Source organism: Beta vulgaris, chromosome 2 (assembly GCF_026745355.1).
Source record: "Beta vulgaris subsp. vulgaris cultivar EL10 chromosome 2, EL10.2, whole genome shotgun sequence".
Classification (NCBI taxonomy): domain Eukaryota; kingdom Viridiplantae; phylum Streptophyta; class Magnoliopsida; order Caryophyllales; family Amaranthaceae; genus Beta; species Beta vulgaris.
In genome coordinates, this window is record NC_079203.1 from 33,698,171 (window position 1) to 33,722,540 (window position 24,370).

At 35.5% G+C, this 24,370-nt stretch overlaps 1 protein-coding gene across 1 annotated transcript; it reads left to right on the top strand.

The window, feature by feature from the left end:
• The first annotated feature begins 16,977 nt into the window (after positions 1-16,977).
• On the top strand, positions 16,978-23,330 carry LOC104906095 (CDP-diacylglycerol--glycerol-3-phosphate 3-phosphatidyltransferase 2). Its single transcript, XM_010694811.4, has 7 exons — positions 16,978-18,000; positions 18,859-18,956; positions 19,043-19,093; positions 19,185-19,298; positions 21,347-21,403; positions 21,478-21,563; positions 22,717-23,330. The coding sequence occupies exons 1-7, from the start codon at positions 17,421-17,423 to the stop codon at positions 22,835-22,837; spliced, it is 1,107 nt and encodes a 368-aa protein (XP_010693113.2). The 5' UTR covers positions 16,978-17,420; the 3' UTR covers positions 22,838-23,330.
• Positions 23,331-24,370: the final 1,040 nt, after the last annotated feature.

The following is a 24,370-nucleotide window of genomic DNA, read 5'->3' on the forward strand; positions in this document are numbered from 1 at the left end:
TTGTGCCAATTGCTAACAACCATATGTTTTAATAAAAAAAAGAGAGAGGGAAGAAGTTCAAATAGTACATAATCTGGAACTTACCAGCAAATTGATAATTTTAAACAGTATGCTCTAACAGAAATTTGACAACTAGGGGGTAAAAAGAAACATAGAAATCAAACTCTTGCTTCAAATTCTGATGTTGGTGTTGCAAACTACGTCGGGCATGGAGAAGAGAAGAGAGAGGAAAGGAGAATAGAGGAAAAGAGAGAAAGAAAGAGGGTGGTGCGAGAACTGGAAAGTTGTGAATAACAGAAAAGAGGTGAGGAGATAGAAAGCACAACTATTAAAGATAATAAAATTGGGGGAAGCTAGGGTTATACACGGTGAATTTCAAGGTTTTTGGACTCATTTCATTATTGCACCAAACACCAAGTCCAACTCCAATTTTTATAAGAGATAGAATTAAAGGAGGTAATCCAATAATAGTTTTTATTTAATTATATAAAAGCCATGCTCTGAGCTAATGTAGTACTCCTTCTGTCCTACATTGTCGTTGACAAGTTTTCTGCTACGATTGACACGAATAGTATGCCACATTTCTATTTAGTTCAAAAATAATTGCTCCATCGCAACCTCTATTTTTTTCCTTATCCAAATGCTTTCTCTTACATTCTTTCTCTCGGTTAACTTTAATTTTTTCATACTACTTTTACCATCATCTTAGGCACCATGTAAAACCCAAATGCGGAAATCATTTAGGGATAGAGAGACTGTATGTCAAACGACTAAGGAGAAAAGATTTATTTATTAGAATTGTTACATCCACACACACACACATACCATATTAGTCGAGAAAAGTGATGCTAAGAATGATTGTTTATATCAAACCAATAGAGCGGTAGGTTCTATACAAAATGGAATGATTATCACAAATGCTCCTTACTTTTGATAGTAAGATATAAAGAAAGATGAACTACCAGAAAGGCAGAAACATCGAGAGAGAGAGCAAACACAAAGTATCCTTCTGACATTGACCACTCACTCAAAAGCTCAATAAACTGCTTTATTATTCCATGATGTCAGCAGTAATATCCAATCCAATATCAATAGCACATTACACAAATTGAGTATGAAACTCAAGCAACACATATATCGAAATACGCTAAATCTTGTGTATGGTAAACAACAAATCCATAATGACCAAGCAAGGCATAGCTCGTAGGGACAACATAAGGACTGAGAATAAATTTTCAAACTCATTAGTAATTATCGAGGTGCAAAGGGATCTGTAGGATTAATTGTGGATCCAAGCCAAAGAAAACGTTTATGAGTATAGAGGTTATGGATGATGAATAATGTCTTATTTAAGCGATGCAACCTAAAACCCGTAGTCATTTTTTCTTCACTATCCTTTTAGTACAAGATGTGCATCCTTGGTTTACAACTGGTTACATATTAGAAATGAAAGAGAGAAAATAACACAAAGCTAGAAGCATATTTGGAGGCAAAATGCAAGAAACAAACTTAAAAAATCTGTCAAGATTGGAGGCCTTGGTGCTCTTAACTTTGCAAGCTAAGAACATAGTGTTGTGAGACAATAAGGAATACACTTACGACTCCAATGCTAAGTTTGTGGTTAAAAGTAGTATTCAGCAGATGTAAATGGACAGAGCTAGTGACAAGTTGGTTTTGAGTTGTAATTAGTATGATGGCCTATAGTTTTCATTTTCTATATAATTAAGATCTTCTTCATTGTAGAATGTATGAAACATCCACATATGTTAGCTTGCAACATGAAATACAAGACATACGACAACTAATTAAACTTTTCTAACAGATATAGATACTTTATTATTCAGTGACACAAAATCTTTATTATTAAACCCAAAACATTATAAAAACATATAGCTCCCGAAAAGTTTCCAACGAGCTACAGCTGGAAATTGGAATGGTAACTGGTTTTAGTAGCTTGACACCATGTACTGATTATATTTCTAAAATGTAGAATTACACAAAAAGTGTTTGTTGTCGATAGTAACACAAGCAGGGATGAAGGGTCTATGTCCCCTTAAAAGATTATTTGTTTCTACTTTTCCCTTGATTACTTACCATTAGATTCTTAACATAAACTTCTTCCATTTCTAAATAAGTGCAACATTTTCCAATTTAGAAAATGCCATAATAAGTGCAACATGGCTCAAAAGGAAAAGTATGGCTTTTAAACAATCTGAATCAAACATTAAAATCTGCTAAATAAAAAGTAACCCACCATTTCTCATACTGATATCGCCTTAAAAAAAACTCAACAACCAGCAAAGCTTACATTTTGATATATTTCTCTTTAAATCACAAGAGAAATGGCCAAATATTGCATCTTTTTGTTATTTGTAAAAAATCTACTCTGATTTTTTCTCACATTTCCAATATATTAGTAATAAAAAAACTAAAAATAGGGGAAAAATTGTAGAAATGAAGATAACTTACATGAATTAGCTTTTCCTTTCCTCCATTATTCTTCCTTCTCCCTGCTCCCTTCGGTCTCATCCCTCGCACCACCACGTCCACCACCGAGCTCCATTCTCTTCTTCTTCCTCCTGCGTTTCTCCTCACAATTCCTGTAAAAAAAGAGAAGAAGATTATAATAACTCAACAGTAGAGAAAAAATTCTTGATTTTGAATACTAAAGCACGAAAAAAGGGAATTTCAAACTCCATTCGGAAAACACTAATTGACACAAATATTTATACAAGAAGATTAACTCATAAAAAATTAAAAAGTTGAAGTAATTACAGAAAGAATGAATTGAAGATGGCTTCATACTTGTGAATATTGTGGTATTGTGGATTGCAGTAGTGATGCTTTTACAATCATATTCTATCACCTTTATCCAATTCTCAAAATGAGTGATTTCCTACTCACAAAATCAACGAATTGAATTCCAATATAATCGAAAAAATAAAATTTAATGACATTGATTTGCATACCTTAATCTTAATGCTGAGATAGCGAAAATCGTTCAACCATTCCCCTGTTCCCACCACTTGAATTGCTTCTTGAGCCAAAGCCTAAAACGAAAAAGGAGAGGGAGAAAAATGACGAGAAATTGAAAAAAAAGGGGAGACTAGGAGGCGCTAGTCGAAAATGAAGGGGAATTATCTAGGTCAAAGAGGACTGAGGAGTGAGGAGGATGAAGATGAAGATGGATGGTTGAGAGAAAAACCAAGAGGAAAGAGAAAAGAAGGGGGCAAAATAGCCAATCCACTGTTACTAAGCTACAGTAGACAAACTTCTCACCAAATTTATATCATTTTTTGTCAAGACTTACTTTTTCTTTCTAAACCAAAAAAAATTTAAACTTCCACTAAAAAAAAGGAAAAATTGACAAGAACATTCCAAACTATGGGTGTTCCGCCATTCATTTACAACTTTTGAGTAATCCTCAATGATCCCAACTATTGCTCATCGTTTACGAAAATGGTACTAACAGGTTGATGACCTGCTACAACAGGTAATATCACCTCTCCCGTCAATCCAACCCTGCTAGCTATCCCAAAACATTATGCTACTACGAAAGCACCACAACCCTGCTGCCAACACCCCTGTTCACCTGAAAAACCCGTCCCACCATCAACCCTACCCAAACCTCCCCCTAAAAAACCCAAAAGGGCACCCAAACCACAACCCTATGATGCAAATCCACAGGAGCCCATTGCCACCAAAACATGCACATCCTCTCTTCCTCTTCATGACTTCTTTCACTTCACTAAACACATGCCCTGATTACACCCAAAAAAATATAAACAAAAAACGGTTTTTTCACCAAATACCCCTGACAAAAAAGTTTATTCACCAAATACCCCAACTTTTTCAAAATTCACCATACCCCTAACTTTTTAAAAAAATTCACCAGATACCCCAAAAGTTGACGGACGTTAGTCACCGTTAGTGTTTATTTACAAGTTTGCCCTAAGTCAACCTAATTAGCCCTAAGTTAACCTAATTAATCCTAAGTCAAGCTAATTAACCCTAAGTCAACCTAATTAACCCTAACTAACCCTAACCCACCACCCCTCCCCCACCCCACCTCTTCCCCAACACCACCACCCCACCACCCCCCCACCCCCTCTTCCCCCACCACACCCAGCACCCCCCTGCAGCACCCCCCCCCCTTTCCCCACCCCCCGCAGACCCCTCCCCTTCCCCTGCAAACGCTGCTAGGGGTGAAAATTATTCGAATAAAATTCAAAATCCAATTCAATCCAATTCGATTAGTAATTCGGATCGGATTTGAAATGTGTTCGGATTGGATTCGAATTGAGATTTTTTGAAAATTTGGATTTTCGAATCGGATTGGATTGAAGGTAATCGGATCCAAAAATCCAATATAACCAAATAGTAATATGTCTTGTATTATGTATCTAGATTGGGCTTAAGTACTTAACTGATTACTTTTAGTAAAAAAAACTACTCCATAACCTAATACACATAGCTCTTCAACCATTCCCCTAAAACACTAAGTGCACTTAATTCCTCATTTCCTAAATCTACTAAGTTGTTGTTGTGCTTAATTCATTTCATCGAGAAACTAGAGTTTTACAAAAATCGGATTTTCGGATCGGATCCAATTCAAAGTATGAAAATTTAGCTTGGATTGGATCAGATTCAAACCCTAGTTGGTTTGGATTCGGATTGAAAATTCAAAATCCAAATTTTATTCGGATCGGATTGAATTTAGCCCTAATCCAAATCGCACACCGAACTTTCACCCCTAAACGCCGCCCAACCCCCTCCCCTCCCCTCCCCCCGCAAACGCCGCCCAACACCCTCTGAAATGAAAAAAAATCGATTGTAGGGGTTTCAAAGGTGCGCGAAGGGACGGAGAGGGGAGGGGGATTGCGCGACGGTTGACGGGAGAAGGGGAGGGTAGGGGGCGACACGACTGCGGGGGAAGGGGAGGGTAGGGGCGACACGACTGCAGGAGAAGGGGAGGGTAGTGGCGGCGCGACTGGCGGGAAAGGGGAGGGGAGAGGGGCGGCGCGACTGGCGGGGAAGGGGAGGGGGGTTGGGTGGTGGGGGCTTGTAGCTGGTGGGGCTGGGGTTTTTTGGGGGGTGGTGGGTTAGGGGAGAGAGGGGGTTAGGTTAGTTAGGTTTTTAGGATTTTTATGTTAATTAGAGTTTTTTAGGGTTAATTAACACTAATGACTAACGGAGTTAACCGATGTTAGTCATTTAGGGCATAATTTGTCATTTTTTAAAAAATTTGGGGTATTTGGTAAATTTTTTTTAAAAGTTAGAGGAATCTGGTTAATTTTGAAAAAAGTTGGGGTATTTGGTGAATAAATTTTTTTGTCAGGGGTATTTGGTGAAAAAATCGAACAAAAAATCCTTAAATTTTAGCAGCTTAAACAACATATCAGAACATGGTGAACTCAAAAGTAATCAAAATCAACAAAATAAACCTGAAAACTAAAATTTTGAATTAAGATAATACATAAATAATTACATTAATTACAGGCCCGTCAAAATTTTGGCATAATTACGGCAGAAAAATTACAAAAATGAGGATATAAAGGGGGGATGTAACGAGCAACAGGATGAAGCGAGGATTTGAGAGGAAGAGAAATGGGTTTGTTGTTGATGATGGGGGAGAGAGGAGAGAAATTTTAATGCCACTGATGAGTTGGGAAGTGTGACACCCTGATTCTGAAAATGTTGCTTTCGGGTTCCATGACCATGAAAATTGGGGATTCTGAAATTTTCCATGGTTAGATTGCTTATCGACATTCTTGAAGTTGAAAGGATATTCCATTTGTTGTGCGTGTGACTATCAAAGGAGTGAGAAGCTTGAGCTTCAAATCATATTCAATTGATCATTTAGCGAATTTGCTCTTGTTGTCTGTTGATGAAAATCTAATACATGGAACTGAGCTTTAGTTGAATCTAAACCTAGAAGCTCAATTTGTAGCAGATATTTTACTCAATTACTGCACACTAATCAGATAAACATAAAACATGTCCTGCAAATCTTTTTCTTACGGTCTCTTTTCTCTCATTATTTGGTGTGATAAGTAGTGGCAGGGGAGGGGGAAGAGGGGTTGGGAAGAGTAGCGATGGTAGGGGGGAAGGAGAGAGAAAGAAGAATAAGACATGAAGGATATGGTAAACACAAAGTCTTAAAAAAGACGGTCTCACGTTAGTCCTAACGTGAGACCTGACCAGCCCAAGAGATATATATTTTTAGAAAACGAACTGCGTCTAGTAAATTATCACGATAATAGACTTCCATTGTTTTTTAGTTAACATATTCAATACATTAGTTAGTGTTGTTCTATAATTAGTTCAGATTAATTGAGCATTATTTTGGTTTCTAATATAAACGAAGAAACAACTTTTTTACAAATCTAAAATGTCAAATACAAAATACGACCTGAAAAAATAACTTAAAACAACGTAGCATTTGGAGTAATTATTGTACTAATTTCATTTTGGTTCTTGGAATTTATTTTTTAGTCGTCTCAAAATGACTTTTATTTCTTGCACTTCCTCTCTTCGTTTTCGAACCATACGGTATAAAATAACCAAGTAGTGGTACTTGATGAGCATCGTTCTTCTACAATTGGTTTTCTAGTTGAGACTTTGTTTACAATTGCAGTAGTATTTTCATAGACTTCCTGGAGTGTCTTTCTTGCATCTTCATTATCTTGACTTTTGAGAATGAGATTATAGAACTAATTTTCTCGCGGTTTCATGTCGTCATGGGGCGACATTGGTTTATCTATTCATTTCTCTTTTCCACACTTTCCTCTTTACATATCTAATCCACCTTTTGCACATATACTTATGTAGTATTTTTATGATTGACGGCATATGCATGATTCTCAAGACATGAAAATACAACAATCCTACTAACATAACTAGTACTTCATATTATTAAACTATTACGAATAAATTAATAACTAATACTCCATCCATTTCATTTTAATCTACACACTTTGATATTTTACACTATTCACAAATTTCACTTTGACCATCCTTTGTGATTTATACACGGATGAAAATATAGTCATGTGGGATCTTGTTAGATTCATCATAACATTTATTTTATTAATATATACTTTTTATAATTTTTTACAAATATAAAACTAAAGATATATGTCCTCAAAGTTTTGCATCGGCATGTGTGAAAAGTATAAGTGTATAGATTAAAATGAAGCGGAGGTAGTAACATTTGGAATTAGTTATGTTTTCCAAATAAAAAGTAAAAGTTTCAAATGTAAAAGTTAAGTTTTCAGTACCGAAAGTGATATAATCTGCTTCTTCAAAGTTTTTGCAAGTGCAAGTTATCATCTAACAATGGGCAATATGTATTACCCTTTGTGATGAATATGTGTCAAACTCTTCTCTCACTTCAAACATGATAAACATCTTATCAGGTGAAAAAAACAAAATAAGTGTTTGTGGACATTGTCATTGCTGACTCGTGCTCAAATATTATACTTACATCCAAATTAAACATCCGATGCAGGTTGTATGCAGAGAATGGAGGAGGAAAACAATACAGGTTTTAGGACGTCTCGATGGATTAAAGAAGAAAGAGATAATATTTATGTGTGATACTAAAGTTAGGGTCAATAAAATGCATTATAATCTGGAATATATGATATAACTAATATACTTCAGCGCTTTACTAATATACTCCAACGCTTAACCAATATACTTCAGTGCTTGACAAATTCATCTAGAAGCAATTTAAGGCTAGCATAACTAATAGGTTCAAGCGCTTAACTAATTTTATTGCTGGTTTGATGCACGTGCGTGATGTCAACATGACATCAGCGGTCTCACGTTAACACTAACATGAGACCGTCTCTCCAAAAATGGACTCGTTGGTAAAACTAGTAAAAGAAAATAAAAATAATTAACCGGTAAAATCGGTCACTTGTCTATTACTATTTTTGTAAACATGAGCAATAGTTGTGACTACTAAATATTAATAAAAAGTTAAGACTAAAAATAGCAGAACATCCATGATTGGGATCAATCCTATCAATTTTTCAAAAAAAAAAAATTGAAACTTCCACTCTAACAAAACTTGAAACTCACCAGACTTTTATCTCTCCTTCTTCACTCTGCCTCCCTCACTCTTTGTATCTTTCCCTCCTAGTTTCACTCTCTTCTGGGACTACATCAATAATAGCCCTAGCTCCACCACTCGCAGACCTCATCCGAGAAGGCGAGAACCCAAAACTCACGGAACAAGGCAAACGTTACAAAGAAAGATAGCCTATATGGACAATCGTGTAACCTCCTCTGCCGGTGAACTCATAGTCGAAGAACGCAACCTCCTCTTCTATTCTCTGTTGCCTACAGAAAACGTCTCTGGATCTTTCTGAACTCATAGTCGAACTAAAAGAAGAGACTTGTAGGATCAAGTTCGATTTCAGGAAAAATCTCGAAAATCTGGTTCGATTTCGAGAACGCATCTCAAAATATGGTTCATAGGTTCAATGCACGCCATCGGATTGTTGATGCGAGGGTTCGAACTCGCCAACGCCGGCGTAATCGTCGCTGGAAGATTGTTCATGATGAAGAAGAAGGATGAGAGAGAAAAATGTAATGAACAAATTTGTGAATTTTGATCTCTTGGTCCTCTGAAGCTGTTGTAGAAAAAATGAGGGTTGTTACACCGTAACTTATGGTGTAACAATTAAACCCGAGATTTTCATATTATTAAAAGAGAATAAAATAAAAAAGGAAAAGGAAAAAGTTGATATTACCAAAATATTTCTTGCTTATCAACCAAATGGCAACCTAGCATAAATGATAGTTAGATCATATTTCATCACATGAATCTACAAACTTCTTATGCTCCCTCTGTTCTAGAAAGATCTGAGCACTTATTAGGACACGTAGTTTAAGGTGATAAGTTGTAGTGTAATTATCACATGTTAATTTATTACAAAAGTAGAGTGATAGGAGTGGGTGAAGTATTATTTTACGAGTCCAACTATTTAACGAATCGTTCGCTGGTGAACAGGTTCGTTAAAGACCAGAGTACCCTTTCGTCTTCTTTTTTTCCTTTTTTGGTTGTGCGTCAAAGCTAATGTGGTTATGCAATATTCGCATATATTTGTATGTGCAACATTTGATGGGTTAATACCAGTTGAGGGTTGTGCTTTCTCTAAGTAAGGTTATGCAATATTTGTTAATGTACATGGTTGTGCATTCTCTATGTCAGGTTATACGCAACAAGGTCAATTTAGTTGTGCATCTCAAGGTTAATATGAGTGTGCAGCAAGCTCAGATTGGTTCTATAACAAGGGCATTTTGATTGTGCACAAAGGTGAATACGATTGTGCACTAAACTCAAATTAGTTGTGCAGCAAGGTCAGTTCGGTTTTGCATCAAAGTCACTATGGTTGTGCAGCGACGACACTGTGGTTGTGCACGAAGTGAGTATGCTTGTGCACCAAGATCAGATTAATTGTGCATCAAGGACATCCGAAAATTGTAGTTGCCAAAAAAAGGGTAAAAAAAATAATATACATGTTCTCCACCAAACAACTTGATATTTAGCCTTTTTATTTTTTATTGGAGGCGAGAGAAAGCTGGATAACTTTTATTGATAAAGGTAGAGGGTGGACCAAAGAAGTATAAAAAGATAATATAGTAATGGTGAGAACATGCCAAAAATAAAATTGTTCAAACTAATATGGAATAAAGATAAAAGAAAAGTGTTTAGACTATTATGGACCGAAGGCAATACTGCAGCGCAGTTGAAATATGAGAACTTCAATCAACTACATGACTTATTGCAAAAATTTAACAAGTTCATTATCTAATAGTTAGTAATTGTTCATCCACTACAATAATAGTCAACTTCATTATCCTGACACATAAAACCAGAATCATAATCAATTACAAAATAAATCTAGAGGCAGAGGTGGTACCTTAGTGGAGTACCACTCCGAATTTCAGGGCATTGTCCGGGGTTCGAATTCTCATCCCAATAATATGTTGAGGCAATTACTCATGGGTTGTTTAGCCTTGTATCCAGCCTTTGAGCTGTTGTGCCCTACATGCTAGTAGCCTAGTAGGGGTTAGTTTTCATACCAATTATCTTTCCTAACCAAAAAAAAATTACAAAATAAATCTAAACCAAATAATTTACGAAAAATAACAAACAAACTAATCAAAAAAACTAATAAAAGAATTATAAATTCCTCAAATTAAATTTTAGCATTACAACTCAAACTCAAATGAGTCATCAACTAACAACTAAAAGCATAAAAGTTGAACTAAAAGAATTGATAAATCAAAATGAATAAAAAAATATTTAAGTCAACAACTCTTCCATAATATCTAGTTATAATTTTATAAATTCAAAATTAATCGTTTTCTGGAATCAAATTTGTGGACTATTTTAAAATAAAAGGTGAGAAAAATTTAATTTTAGAAGATATTTTTTTAAAAGAATATAATTGTGTAAGAGTATAAAAAAATGGTAAAATATGAATTAACTCTTGCTTGATTTTTGAACCCATATATGAGCAAACAAACAAAATAACCGAACATTTTTTTTTAAAAAAAATTACCTATCGTCAAACAATTCACCTTTAAAATCAGAAAAATTTACCTTCTTGAACAAATTTCATGGGGATATTGGAAAAGATATGAAAAAAGTGAGGAAAAGAGTGAGAAAATCGATTCATTATATTGTTTGATGATTTGACCTCTCCTACCAATTTCTAATTGTATCTATTACCAAAACTAATAGTGCTTGGAATAAAAGTTTCTTTTATTGTTACTTTTAAGGTCCTTAACATTAACTATTTATACTTTAAGTCCTTAACAATAACTATTTATACTTTAAGTCTTTATCAAGACAAAGTTCAGGTCCTTATTTTATGCTTTATTCCAACATTATATGTGTTCAATGATTGAGGTGGGCTAAGTTTTCCGTAGTAATCGAACAATTAGCTAGGAATTTAGCTAAATAATTATCCATCTGTATCTAAATAAATGCAATATTTTCCATTTCAGAAAATGCATTTATAAATGCGACATAGCTCAAAATAATTATCGATAGCAACTAGTAGAATAAACGCTATTTGCTGCGGTCAAAAAGTGGCATATTGCTGCGGTTTTGGGCGCGCAGCAATTAAGGGGGCAGCAATAGGTATTAATTATATTGCTGCGATTTTAAACCGCAACAATATTAGAACATATTGCTGCGGTTTCTGGACAAAACCGCAGCAATATATATTTTTTTAATTATAAAAATACAGATATATTGCTGCGGTTTCTTCCCAAAACCGCAGCAATATACGCATGGCAGGTAAAAAAAAAAAATTTTTTCATTACTCAAAGGCATAAATTTTTGGTAGTTATAATACACTTATAATATAAATATTTTAAATCCAAAGAGACTATTAGTACAATAACAATACAAAAGTAATTAACCCAAACTGACATATATTCAATAAAAATGATATTTTACAAATCATAATTACAAAATTTGTTAACTGACGCAATATTGTAACAAAAAAAAAGGAAAGAAAAGAGGGAACGATGTTGACGGAATGACAGAGAAACAGATCTCATTCGAACGAACAGGAATGATGAACGACGAACGTTGGTGGTGGAGACGACTAAAAAAAATCTCATTCACAGTTTATTAGGCCACATGGACGCGCGCAGTTCCACCTTGTTCCAATGATAAAGCTTAACAAACGATTCTTAAGGAAAAACAACCTGCAAAATCAACAAGATCATCTCACTAAATAAAATTACAAAATCACACTGGTAAAAAAAAATGGCAAGACCTGTACACCAACCTTCTAACTGTTTCTTCCAACATCATCACTTTTTTTGGACAATCTTGGAGCTCTAAACTGCTCTACAACTTTTAGCACTGACGTCTTCAAGCCAACAGCAGTACAATATTGCGTGAGTGGAGAGGAACGATGTTGTGGAGAGATGCGAACAATCTGGTGCGGATCGGACTAACGACGACGACGAATGACTCGAGACGAACGACGGAGAAATATTGCGTGAGTAAAACGAGACACGAACGCCGACGGTTTTACACGCTGCGAAAGCGGTTTTCCGGCGGAATAATGGGCGAAAACGAGGAGAAAAGAGAGAGGAAGCGAGAGGAAGACAGAGGAAGAGAAAGGAGAGAGAAGATGAGGGAGGAAAGGAGAGGCGTGATAGGTTTTGCGGCGGAATGGTGGGCGAAAACGAGGAGAAAAGAGAGAGGAAGAGAGAGGAGAGAGAAGAGGGAGGAGGAAAGGAGAGGCGTGATACTCTGGTGGGAAGAGAGATAGAAATCTAACTTATTGAAAGAGGCGTGGTATTACGAGCGGAGGAAACCCTAGAGGAATCTTTTTATAATAAAATTTAAAAGCCTATTGTTGCGGTTTTTTAAGAACCGCAGCAATAGGTTCAAATAATATTATTTTAATATATTGCTGCGGTTATTTTCAGAAACCGCAGCAATATATTTGGTCAAATAGTAAAAAAATTTCAAAAAATTTCCGTTTAAACCATATTGCTGCGGTTTTCGGCCGAAACCGCAGCAATATGGTTATTTTATATTTTTTCTCTTCTTTTTGCGTGCTATATTGCTGCGTATAGGTAAAACCACAGCAATATCACCGCAGCAAATAACATTTATTCTACTAGTTTTGTTTACAGAAACGCCATTACTTAATTTCCTCAACAACATAATTAATTTATCATCTACCAACCTAAACAACATTAATTAATCAACCCACCGAATCCCCTCTCATCTCAGCCATTTGTCTCTCCCTAACTTAATCCACCCAACCATCCTCTTCCCAATTCAACCCACCAACTTGACACCACCACCAATACCACCAATGTAACAACTCGCACTTCTGAGGTGCTAGCTAATTAATCACACTTAAGATTCACTAATCATAATCAACACTTAATAAACCCCAAATTATATATACTCCCAGCAGAAACATAACCTTTTTACACAATCCTGGACCTGTGGGTCAGGGCTCACAACACAACGGCCAATATCATACTATAGAATACTGTACTCAATTCCCAAACAAAGTATATTTATTCTCAATAAAATACTTGAATACTTCTAGATACAACCTCTGAATAATTAATCTAATTATAAGTTCATAACCATACTCTTTCTTTTGATCCACTCCGAGCCTCCGACATACACCTGCAAATTACAAAAGAAATTACAAAACAAACAAAAAGTAATATAAGCGGAAAGTTCAGTAACTTTATTTTAACCCGTCAAAATGGTTTTAGTCCGTAAACACTTCCATATAATAAAGAAACTTGTTAACTGTTCAGAAAAGATTTCATCGTTTATAATGTAATGTTAGCATAGCTCAATGGAACACAAACTACAGACAAGTACATGTATTGGCAGAAACTTAACATTACATGATATAACGCAAAATCACAAAATTCGACCTTCTCTGGTCTTAACTAAACTTATATCCGAATAATTTCCTCCACTTATACCTTGCCTACTCTTCATCTCAGCTCATAAGCTAAGCCAACTAAAACAAATGTGAAATCCTTTTTACAATATCATACTCAAATCATATTTTAAGAAACACAAACATTTCCGAACAATTCCAATAACATAACATAAACATACTTTTATAATCAATCAATTTCAATTACAACATAAAACATATAGATGCATCTGTAACCATGTGCATGACTATAAAAGATGTATGATATCAAAAAATACAATATGATACATGCACATGCATTTAAATACATATTGGTGAACATAAAGGTTACCTCGATATGATATTCATTTCAGAATAACCTCAAGAATAATTATAAAAAATCCTCCAAGCATTAAAACTTGATTTCCATATTAGCTTGAATTTTACCCATCTCCAGAGCCATCCTCCAACAACCACTTCACAACAATAATAACAATCATTAACCAACCTCACAACAATTCGGAAAAATTGAATCATTGATACTTTTTAAGCTCTTCCATGAACTAACCACAACCCTATATGCAACCCATTCTACTAATCCAACTCACCACGTCAATCTTTGACTCTAGCTAATTAACCCCATTATGATTTTAGAGAATGTATTCAAACAACATAATCTATAAAAAGAATTAGATTATATAAGCTTCAATCCGTTGAATAAAGATAAAAAATTAATTTTTGAGTTTAGTAGACTATTATCTCAATTGAATTTGCTAATCATTAAAACTGAATTTATTTATGAAATCATAAATTAAAATAAAACTCATTTGCATCAAGGACTTGAATTCTTGGAATCAAAAAGAGGAGGAAGAAAGCATATCTTATACAAGAGGATCAGAGTATCCCAAATGATTACATTAGAAAGGCAACCAACTTAGCAACGATAACACATAACAATTGCCAGCTTATGGTGGCAACATTATCACAATACATTAGTCGTCACTCACAAATTCAAATTCAACAATCAAAATTTCATTTATTTCAATTTACAATTACAATTTAGATGACACAAAAGAAATACATTCACAGACAAAAAAAAAGAGATTATTTAATTAAAATTCATACAAAAAATTTAACCAATTCTCTCAAAATAATAAAACCTTCGAATTACCTTTTAATAGGGAAATTTCCTCAGGTACCCCTGAGGTTTGACGTAATTCTCAAAGTATCCCCCAAATTTGGAGAATTCTTCATACACCCCCGAACTTTGTGTTTGGGCTCAAAATACCCTTATTATACACCGAAATTCAAGTGCATTACTTTCCTAAGATACCCTTGAAACTTAAACTTTGAATTTCAAAATTCAATAAGGTTGCGTTTGGATACCCATATTTCATTTCAAATAGTACATTTCAATTTCGGAATTCCAATTTCTGAAATTCATTCCAAGTCTAGTGTTTGGGAAACTTAAGAATTTCAAATTTGGAATTTCAAATTCCAATAAGTTGTTTGGGAATTCATAGAATTTCAAATGTTGAATTTCAAATTCAAATACTGTTTGGCAAACCAAGTTAAAGTTTGGAATTATAATTCGATCCTACAACCAATAACACGCTTTGATTAGGAATAAATTAGGGGTTGTGTGAATATGTTGCACAAATCTTAGGATGTCTACCTATAGGGAAAAACAATAGAAAAATTATATAAAATTGTTTCCTGCACGTTTTAGGCATATAGAGCAAAACTGGTCAGATTGGGTTTTCATTTCATTACTGCTAAGGTCGCGTTTGGATATGATTGAATTTGAATTTCTAGAATTCAATTCCAATATACATGTTTGGGAAACATTAGAATTTCAATTTCCACTTATGAAAAAAAGTTTTCTATGCCACTTATTTTCTGATTCAAAATAGTGTGTTTTCATACAAAATTGCAATTTAATTGTTGTTTGTGCATTAAAATTAATAAAAATACTTGAAATTATAAACCCTAATTTTAGCCCCAAAATGTTTATTTGAATGATAATTTTTTGATTTTACCTGCCAAATAGTTTAATTCAGATGAGACTACAACATTAGAGCTTCAAACTTGCTACAAATCGAGCAAAAACAGATTGTAAACACCAAAATTTGTTTCAAAATTGTTCTACAACTGAATTGTACTGTCGCTACCGACGGTAGTGGTGGTGCGTTGGTCGTGTAATTGAGTGAAATATTGCTAGAAAAACTTAGCAGTAGTTGATAACAATGGAGGAGAGAGAATGTTGAAGCGGTGTGGTGATTGCGACGGAGGAGAAAGAGTTGCAGAGGTTGGGTAGAGAGATGATGGAGGAGAAAGAATTGAAATGACGTATATTTAGATAGCATTTGAAATTCATAACATTAAGCATGTTTTTGGTTTAGCTTGGAATTGGGCCAAATACAAATCCAAATTCTTAACTCATCCAAACAATGTATTTGGCCCAATTCCAGGATTTCAAATGAAATCCATCCATCCAAACAGACCATAAGGAATTTTGAGAATTAAGCCAAACCTCAAGGGTGCCTTAGGAAATTTCCAATATATATCAAATCCTAGACCTTATTTCCTATAGTAAACTATTTTAAAACAATAACTTTTTTTTGGAAAATTTGTCAGAAACAACCTTTTGAATACAAGTTTTTGCGAGAAATAACTTTTTAAAAGAAATCTGGCAACATAAGACCTTAAACATTTTTTTTTTTGCGAGGAACGACCTTAACCCATTTTTTTTGCCATTGAACAAGTATTTTGGGGCTACAATTCACTAAAACCAAACATGGCAAGACACGCAATCCACATTTTTTATGTTTCAACCCCATTACCCTTCATATACTAATGAATTCAATGTCAGAAAATATTTGGTCAATGTCGAAAAATAGAGTTAACATGTCCTCCACATGTTTGGTTGTAACGAGTCAACATTGAAAAATGCTGGAAAATGGTCAAAGTTATTTCTCGCAAAATATTTTCTTCTTAACGTCTTATTTTGCCAAAAAAAATTTAAAAGGTTGTTTCACACAAATTTTCTTATGTTTTACTAGTTAATGAAAAAAAATTAATTTCTCTTTTTCCCTCCTGCCCATCAGAAACCACCCCTTCCCCGACAACCACTACCATGACCTTCCTTTTACTTTTTCTCTCTCTCCTCCTTCCCCTCCACATACCATAGACCACAACCCCATAAAAATCTCCATTAAAATCAACCTCACAATTCACAAGGTCAAAATTGAAAAACTATGCGCTTCACTTCGCTATGGTGGCGATAGTTGGAGCATCGTTTGTGCCGGTTTTAATTTTTAAGTAAAATTTAAAAACTCAACCAATCAAGTAGCAATATTTTTTTTTAAGGTAAGATAAAGTTCCTTGATCCCTTGACCTCTAGATTATTCGAAAGTGATGCCAATACCATTAGGCTTATCACCTGCTGCTCAATCAAATAGCAACATGTGTAATGGTTTACCTTTTTAATCAGATTGTATATTTGTAAATCGGGTTACATTTTTTTTTTTTTTTTTTTTTTGATTAGGAAATTAAGTCAGCCCAAGGGCTAACCCCTACCAAGGCTACTAGCCTTGTAGGAACTACCAGCACATTGGCTGGTAAAGCATGCAAAGCATGCTAAGGAAATACCCCAACATAATGCTGGGGGTAAGGATCGAACCCCTGACCTCAAGGATCAGAGGGGAGTGCTCTACCACATGAGCTATTTTGGGATAATTATTTTTGTTAATTAACCAAAAAAAAAAAAAAAAAAAAAAACAGCATGAAACTGACTACTCAAGACTGAAGAGTCGGTTTCTCCGGCAACAACCAATTTAGTAATCCAACCACAAAAACACAATCCTCCCTAAAACCCTCTCTTAAACCAACCTCTATTTCAATTTTCAACAGCTTCTCAATTTCATCAATAATTTCTTTTAAATAATATATTACGAAAATAAAATAAAAAATAAAATTATGCCAGCTCTAAACCTACTCCTCCGGCGCACAATAGCTTCCGCCGCCATGAAGCCACCATCAATCCTCCGTCCTCCTCCATCAACCCTAAAATTGAGCACCGGTGTTTATTTGATAAGAGGAAGTAGGAGCACGTTAGCAAAGGGGGGCGCACGTTTAGGAGTACAGATGGCGCACGTTAAGGGTCCTACAACAAAAATAATATTAGTAAGGGGTAACAACAACAACAACAACAACAACATTAATAGGAAAAGGGTATATATGCTTTCTTCATCTTCTTCTTCATCTCCATTTTCTGAGGAGAGAGAAAGTGAAGAGAGAGAAGGAGATAAATTAGTTTCATCTTCTTCTTCTACAACCTCATCGCCTTATCTCCTGACGACTGAGATGGGTCAGGAGAGTAGGAATAATAATAATAAAAATAATGATAAAGGAAATAATGACGTCGATTGCCGAACAAACGACGTCGTTTCTGGTTCGCCTTTGAAAGATCAAAAGGATCAACAGTGTTCTAAATTGCTTACATTGCCCACTGTTTTGACCCTTGCTCGTGTTGCCGCCATTCCTGTTTTTATTGCAAGTATGTTTCTTTTTTCTGAATCTGATTTTTTTGTTCTTGTTTTTTGTTGGGTTGGAATAATTGATCTGATTTCGACCGGGGTTTTTTTTTTTGTGTGTGGTTTGTGTTTTAATTTGCTGATGTAATGTGTGGTAGTTTTAATGCTTGGAGAGTTTTTTTTGATGTCAAGGGTTTGTTAGGATTTTGCTGTAGGATTGAATTTGGATTTTTGATGCTGAAATTGGGGGTTTCCTAGATTCTTTAGAGTTAATTTGCAAGTATTGTGAGTTAGAATTGCATTTATTATGATTGTGTTTTTGTTGGGTTTACAGGTTGTTTATGGTAAAAACCAAAAAAAGGTGGAGTCTGTGTATGTTGTTTAGTGTGGAAAAGTTGAACTGAATTCTGGGTATTTGTAGCTCATTTGTGAATGATGAAAAGTCTACAAATTTAAAGTTTTGGGTTGTGGAAGCTCCTTGGTTCAATTAAACAGCTAGAAGTTACCTTTTAAGGCATTTGAATTGCTCTTATTCTGGGGATAGGCACTCTTATGATTTTATCCTCCCTCCCTTCTTTCTCTTGGACTCACTTCTTTCCTTGGGTACCGTCGCATTTACGGTGGTATTGAACTAATAGCCTTCTTCTTGTCAGCGTTTGTCGAATGGTTGGATTTAAGGGTAGTTTTCTTTTGTGAATGGAATCAAGAGTTGGTATTCTTTTCTCTCATTAGTGATAGGGGCTTATTCTATGTAGCACACTGGCACTAATGTTATACTGTTAGATTTTATCATGACATGTATGCTAAGCAGAAAAATGGTTGACTTTATGGTGATAATGCTGCTCACCGATAATTGCTAACTTATAGGCTTCTGTTACCAGCATTTTACGCGAATAGTTGGTGGGGAGCAGCTGCCACAACTAGTATATTTGTTGCTGCAGCAATTACTGATTGGCTTGATGGTTACCTTGCCAGAAAGGTATGTATCAAATACAATTATATGCTGAACATTCAAAATTTTCGTAACATCTCTAACTCATTGCTGTATGGGGCGATTTCTTTCAGATGCGTCTAGGTACTGCATTTGGTGCTTTTCTAGATCCTGTAGCTGATAAGGTACTGCCTTTAGAAAGAAGCTTTGATGATGTTGTTGATTATTAAAATATTTTCTAAGTACTTATTTGAATTTCCTGCTTGGGTGATGCAGCTTATGGTTGCTGCAACATTGGTCTTATTGTGTAGCAGACCGCCTGAAGCTGCCATGTTTGGAGATATCCCATGGCTATATCCAGTACCTGCCATTGTCATCATTGGGAGAGAGGTTTGTTTGCATGCCCTTTGCTTTGGAATGTCTTTTTTCTTTTGGAAATGTGCTTTGGTTTTAAATAATATATCATTTTATGCATTTGTTCTGCTGATGAAGCTAAGTTGAATCTTAGAAAGCGTGTTAGATCAGTATTTTTTAAATGCTTTTGAAGGAGCCATGAATCTTGTGGTTGTTATTCATCTCTCTTGAATGGTCTATGTGAAATCCTTTGATTTCTCAGTAGCAACTTGCTAAACAATATATTGAATTTTGGACTTTGAATTTAATATGATCCAAATTCTGGACACTCTGTATGTTTCCGTACTTGGTATAGTTCTTACGGGGCAGGGGGGGGGGGGGAAGGGAGGGAGGTGGAGATATCTTGGCCGCAGAGTTTGCATTACTGAAGTAAAGGCTTTTATTCTGGGCCATTGTTTTTTTTGAAGTTGTATAGGATTATAAGAGTGGATTTATAGGTGGGGTACATCCCAAATGCAGAGATTGCATTACTCAAGCGAAGACGTTTACAATCTGGGTCAATGTTATTGGAAATAGTTGCATTTTAGACAACAAATGACTTTTGTGAGAAGAAAACTTAATAGAATGCAAGGGCAAAAGGCCTGTTAACGATGTGAAGATATTAGGTTTGCGGAAGCATACAACACTTGATGGAGAGAATGAAGGCAGAGAATCTACATGGAAGACCACCAAAGATAATATCTTGACTCATGTTGCTTACCCCATCTTTTTAAGGTTTAAGTGTTGTTGTTACTGTTGCTGTTGTATTTATGAGTCTTTTAGAATGGCCTTTGGGTCGTAATCTTGTGACTTTGATCATTGGTTAAATGACAAACAGTTTTGTGCTTTTGTATGCTGAAAAGAAAAAACTCCTAGGTGTTGTCTACTTGCTATCCCTTTGTTCAAATTTAAGAAGTCTGGCCATGAGTATATTAAAATCATATTAAGCTACAATTTGCGACAAAGATTTGATTTTAGCAGCTATTGTAATTTTGTGTAAACATGATCATTCGTAATGAAAAAAATTTATTCGCATCATCACCTTAAAGACTGAAATTGTCAAAGGTATACTGATTTGTGGACAGAGGGAGCAATACTTAACTTGCTAAAATCTAAAGACGGAGAATTTAAACATTTACGAACTAACATCTGGTGAGCGTTGACCAATATTCGTGCAAATTTTAAGTTTCGAAGAAACTTACCTTCAGATTTCTACTAATTTCTTCTCAATTACTGGTAAGAAACTTCCTTGACACAAGTTTAATGGTAGTCATATGGCTGGACTTTTAGGCAAGAGAATTTATATCTGTAAAAATATAGGATGAAAGGAAGGCTACAGAGGGGGAAGGAAAGACCAGCGAATGGTTGTTGCCTGCTATGACCTGGGCCTACTCACCTGTTCTGCTTCAAAATTTGCTGAAGGACGAAAGGCGAGAGAGATGTATGATGACCTACATCGTGGCTCACCAATGAAATGCCCATTGCTGATTTATTTCTAATGAATGATGATTGAGCATGGATATTGTAGAAGAATTCAATCCTTGGACAGAACAATGATTAACATTATTTTACTTAATATGACTAGGATTAGTTTGGCTAATGTGCCGATGCAACAGTATCGCAGTATGGCATTGTATGTTTGAGTGAGGCTATATGATGGAGCAATTCTTGACTTCTTGATTGTATTTGTTTGGCGTTATGGTTGAGAAGAAAGTTGCTTTTTTCAAGTGCTTATTTTGCTTTAACTCTCTATGACATTATTGACATGTCCTCCATGCTTTTGTTGTATTGATAACCTATAGTAGTTATTTACTATGGAGCAGAGACCAAGGAAATGCTTTATGTTCCCTGGTGATTAGTAAACATGTTATGCCAGTGGCTCGTGTGAGTTAATGACTATTATTGCATGAAATGTGTTCCTTTCTGTTCTTTTTGCAATGGCTATATATAATATTTTGTCAAGCATGCATTTCATTACAACTCCTGCATTTTCAAATCCAGTTCTGTTCTGATTGCCTAACATCTTGTTTTCCAACCCCTTGTAGATAACCATGTCTGCAGTTAGGGAATGGGCTGCTTCTCAAGATGCTAAGCTTCTGCAGGTTTGATTTTTTTTTTTTTCAGACCTTGTTAATTTGTTGATAACATGGTGAGTCTAATTCAAATTGTTCCGTAGGCTGTTGCTGTAAATAATCTAGGCAAGTGGAAAACTGCAACTCAGATGACTGCACTTACTTTTATCTTGGCTACCCGAGACGGCAGGTACTCTCATGCTTCCAGTAACATACACACACATGCGCATATATGACATTCCTCTTACCCACAAAAAGTTTAATTTTGAAATTACCAATCAACGAATTGAACTAAATTCCACATGATAATCTTTGTTTAATGCATATCAGTTTAAACTTGAAACGGTCAACGTTGTCAAAATTCGACCATAAATAAGTATTTATATATATACTTTCTTTGTTTCTTATTAGTTGCAAAAATATCCTTCTAAAAAACTGGAATATGAGTTGCTACATTTTCATATATGGTAATATTACTTGTCACCCCTTTATTTAATCACATAACTATCAAAATTAATCTACCCACTCCCTTAATCCATAAGGATAGACGTCCCCCCATAACCTGGAGGGTCCTTGACCAACTATCTTCCACCAATCCACTAATTAAACAATGCCAGCCCCACCAGTACCTGCTCCATTACCAGCACTTCAAGCACCATCGAGCCTCCCCACCCCTAAACATTTCCCATCCACCCCCATTACCTAGCTCTGTGCACTACCTGCTCCGCCATGGCTGACTGCATGTCCCCACCCACCACCCTTACCACCGTGAATGCAAGGTGCAAGCACAAGAGAGCGAGGCAGATAGAAAGAGGAGGAGGGGGGGGGGGGAGAGTGCCTATCACCAGTATTCTCTCACCATATCACCCCTAAACACAAACCACTACCATCACCACACACATCCCACTTTGGAATCCCATCTTTTAAACCACAATTTTGTTCCATATTACTTGGTTTTTAAGATGATATGACTTCGTTTTCGTTCTTGTGCTATCAATATGACTTGGTTGAGTAAATTGGTTTAAGTAGATTGAAAATACAAACCCTCTCTCTCTCTCCCTCGCTTTGGTCTTTGTGCCATATGACATGGTTGCTACTAGAAAGAAACAAAGGAAGTGTAGATAGCTATATTTACACACACATATATACTCCACTCTACAAGTATTATCCACAAAATATTGTATCCTTAATATAACAAAATCAGGTAGCGAATTATGTTCTCATGCCATTCCTGTACCGTGAATTAAGAACAATGTTTGAAAGAGAAGTTATATCCTTGAAGTAACAATATGATACTCCAATTTTCATATTCATGGCCAGCTTACATTAATATAACTTTGCAGTGTCTCTAGTCAAGGGGCTCTAGCCGCGTCTGGTGTTGTACTGCTCTATATTTCAGCCGGGCTTGCAGCATGGTCACTGGTGGTATACATGAGGAAAATAGGGAAGGTATTAATGAGATAATAATATGTTGAGGCTGCTGCCTCTGGTATATTCTACACAATATTCATGAGGATCTGAATTGGTCCGTTTGTTGCTCGAGACATCCGGACCTGAGATGATGGATCCCTCATCTTCCTGACGCTGAGAACAAAAGATATCATATTCATGTTTCCTCCTGTAAACTGGGCATTCTGCTGAACAATCTTCAGCCGAGTATTTGAGATTGCTTTTTGCGCAAATTCTTGTTCATATTAGTGGAGTTCTTTGGAGGATTATCACCAAGCGATTCTGGGATTATTTATATTCAGGCATAATCTCAGTATAGTTATGTTATCTGGAGATTCTAGCAGCAACAAGCAGTGGATGGAGAGAGGAAGGCAAGGGTTCATTTGCTCTTTGTTTAAGTCTTTTTGTTGGAGGATTTGATTTATTGAACTTGAAAACAAGTATACTCCTTGTACTATGTTAAACAAAGTAGGTATCACTTATACATTAAAATCATGCTGTTTATCCACTTCTCTCGAGTCTCGACTGTTGCAAACCTGAATTTTTTTTCTTTTTCTGTAAAGGGCAATAACAAGCCAAAATGTGCGTCATATCCGAGTGTGTAATACAAGTTGAAGAGAGTTTTGTGAGAGTCTGACGGAAATATACAATAGTGGAAAGCTGAATGTGGCATAGTATATACTAGAAGAGAGTTTGAGGAACAAACATGCCTACGTTACAGAGACGATCATTATCAGCTAGGCTTTGGCCCCTATTGTTCGATTGCTACTAGTGGTTTTACTTCTGAATTTACTGAGTGATTGCACAACACAGAGAGTCACGTTCGGCTTGGATATTCTCATTGTGAATTGTGATGGCCTATTGTGTGGTATGTGGATGCTTGTCCATGAGATCACCGCCTCTTGATCTGAATGGTCGAAAGTAGTAAAGACAACATTTTTCAGGATATTAGATAATTACAATTAACATTAAATAGTATCCCTAAAAAACTTGTTTAACATTATTGATTAGTAAATATATCAAACAAGTTGGCCATCATGATCTTACTTTTTGCAGATTTGACCCTATAATTTTAGGATAACAATATAATAATTGAAAGAATATTGTAATAGGCTTCCAACCTCTTACGACTTAATTTTTTTTTTTTGAGGGAAATCCACAACTAACGGGCTAATTTAATGGATCAGAACGAGCATCATCAACTACAACATAATGGAAATCATGGTCCCAAATGTGCTCACTCACCTCAACAGGTTGAAAATCAGCTAACAAATGAGTGACCTTGTTACCTACGCGTTTAATAAAAGATCAAACAACACAATCAAAGCAAGAAACTAAATCAAGAATATCCTCTTTAATAAGTAAAAAACTACCCCGATGCTTTCTGATTCAAAGCTGAAATAATTGATAAGTTATCACACTTCACGATCACCTTGTGCTTGCCTTGAGCTCGAGCAAGTTTAAGTCCCCAACGTAGTGCCATAGCTTCAGCAGTAGAAACATCAAACATCGAGAGAGAGAAAGAAGTCCCACACTCAGCACCGCCCC

Bases quoted from the DNA above. Each gene is read 5' to 3' on its own strand.
- LOC104906095 (XM_010694811.4), top strand. From the start codon at position 17,421: ATGCCAGCTCTAAACCTACTCCTCCGGCGCACAATAGCTTCCGCCGCC. The intron at 19,094-19,184 runs GTACTGCCTTTA...TGGGTGATGCAG, and splicing joins TAGATCCTGTAGCTGATAAG to CTTATGGTTGCTGCAACATT. The intron at 19,299-21,346 runs GTTTGTTTGCAT...AACCCCTTGTAG, and splicing joins TTGTCATCATTGGGAGAGAG to ATAACCATGTCTGCAGTTAG.